This window comes from Myotis lucifugus, unplaced genomic scaffold, assembly GCF_000147115.1.
Source record: "Myotis lucifugus unplaced genomic scaffold, Myoluc2.0 scaffold_2, whole genome shotgun sequence".
In the NCBI taxonomy this organism is placed as follows: Eukaryota; Metazoa; Chordata; class Mammalia; order Chiroptera; family Vespertilionidae; genus Myotis; species Myotis lucifugus.
The window spans coordinates 13,734,153-13,736,197 of NW_005871050.1; the positions used below are offsets into that span (position 1 = coordinate 13,734,153).

The following is a 2,045-nucleotide window of genomic DNA, read 5'->3' on the forward strand; positions in this document are numbered from 1 at the left end:
GGGGGTGTCTCTCAGCCCTACCTGTACCCTCTCGCAGTCCGAAGTCCGGAAGCCCTCAGGGGAGCGGGCCTAAGCTGGCAGTCAGACATCTTTAGCACTGCCCCTGAGGTGGGAGCTCCCACCACAACCGCTGCGCTCGGCTCGCCAGCCATGACCCCAGCTTCTGGCTAAGCGGCGCTCCCCCTGTGGGAGCACACTGACCACCAGGAGGCAGCTCCTGCGTTGAGCATCTGCCCCCTGGTGGTCAGTGTGCATCATAGCATCCGGTTGTTCCACTGTTAGGTCGATTTGCATATTACCCTTTTATTATATAGGATGGTATGGTATATGTATGTGCAAAGTTAAAGGGACCCACAAGCACTTTCACTTTCAGTAGTTCTAATTCTTTCCAACATCATCAAAAATTAGAATAAAAGTTGAACATGGACTATAGGCAGCTTTTAAGACAAAAGTAAAGAAGCCACTTCATGCATCAATAAGCATGTAATTATTTCTGCAAAAATATGGAGCATGTCCCACCCTCCTAGATTTGTTTTAGTGTATCATCATTTGATCTCATAGTAGAAAGATGACATTACATCCTAAGTACTACTGCATGATAAATAGTCCTTTCTGAGAACACGTAACTTTTTAAGAATTTCATGACACTCCCTCAAAACTACTGCTATTATAAAACCAAGTTTAGATTCAACTGCACAGCAAAAATAATAAATTGTGCAGTATCTAAATTTTAAAAATAAGTTTAAAATGTAGTACAAAAAGCTCGGAATAATTACTGTTTCAGAGTCCAACGAGTATTAATATAAACTGTTTCAAAGTATACATACTTATGCTGTATCTTATGTATTAGATCTTCTCAAGCAGAAGTAATTTTAAGTGAAGTTAATACATTTCCTATTTTGTGGAAAAACAAGTATATAAAAATCATCGTAATATACTTACTGTAGAAGATTAAAATCAGTTGGTATTTCTGGAGCTGCTATCATTTCTTTATCATCTTCTGGAACGCCCCAATGTCAGAAATATATTCATATATTTACGTGGGTAAAAATGATGGCTCGCTTCCTTCTTCTAAGACAGACAATTCCTTTAAAGGGGAGGAATGCCGTATCTATTATAAACACACCAAAAATACTGGGAAGGGTATCTACACTCAAAACCTAAATTCCCCTGTGCCTGCTACTGTGTTTCAGTAAATAAGGATTTCTTTCCCTTGAATTTGACTGCTCTTTCTAGATATGGATTTATTACAACTATTGTAGCCCCACGATAGCAACAACAGACACAAAGAAAGAAGCTTGTATTACAGACAATTATTTTTAAAATTTGCTAAGATTCTCTAGTCTGGATTTTTTTTTAAAACATATACCCTAACTAAGAACATGATGTGACTCTTTATTGGTCCTGAAATTCTTATGACAAGTTTAAAACATAATACAAGAAGTCTGAAAATTCTATAACTTTTGCTGGCAGTATACAGTACAGTCAAAAGGAACAGATAAGCCCTAACTGGTTTGGCTCAGTGGATAGAGAATCGGCCTACGGACTGAAGGGTCCCAGGTTCAATTCCGGTCAAGGGCATGTACCTGGGTTGCGGCACATCCCCAGTGGGGAGTGTGCAGGAGGCAGCTGATCGATGTTTCTCTCTCATCGATGTTTCTAACTCTCTATCTCTCTCCTTTCCTCTCTGTAAAAAATCAATAAAATATATTTAAAAAAAATAAAAGCAGGTTCTTCTATTATAGAAGAAACAGTCCAAAGTCTTGCTTATTAATAAACTAGAGGCCAGGTGCACAAAATTCGTGCATGGGGAGTGGGGGGGGGGGGTCCCTCAGCCTGACCTGCACCTTCTCCAATCTGGGAGCCCTCGGGACATCCCTGGAAGTTACACACCACTCTCGCAATGCAGGACCTCCAGCTCCTAACCGCTCACCTGCCTGCCTGCCTGATCCCCCTAACTGCCCACCATAGATGACCTGGTCACCCCTAACTGCCCTTCCCCTGCGGTCTAGTCGCCCCTATTAACTTTTTTTTATAATCTTATC

At 41.1% G+C, this 2,045-nt stretch overlaps 1 protein-coding gene across 9 annotated transcripts in view; it reads right to left on the reverse strand.

Annotated features, from left to right (window-relative positions):
• STAG2 (stromal antigen 2) overlaps positions 1-2,045 on the reverse strand; it is a 144,961-nt gene that overhangs the window by 85,305 nt on the left and 57,611 nt on the right. For 4 of the 9 annotated variants that reach the window (XM_006082137.3, XM_006082134.3, XM_006082135.3 and 1 more), the window contains exon 2: positions 943-1,087. The exons of 4 other annotated variants lie outside the window; for them this stretch is intronic. In XM_006082137.3, the coding sequence (XP_006082199.1) occupies positions 943-986 (44 nt within the window). In that variant the 5' untranslated portion in view covers positions 987-1,087. Of the gene's footprint in view, positions 1-942; positions 1,088-2,045 lie in introns of those variants that run through there. One more of the 9 variants, XM_023758155.1, reaches the window with a different exon arrangement.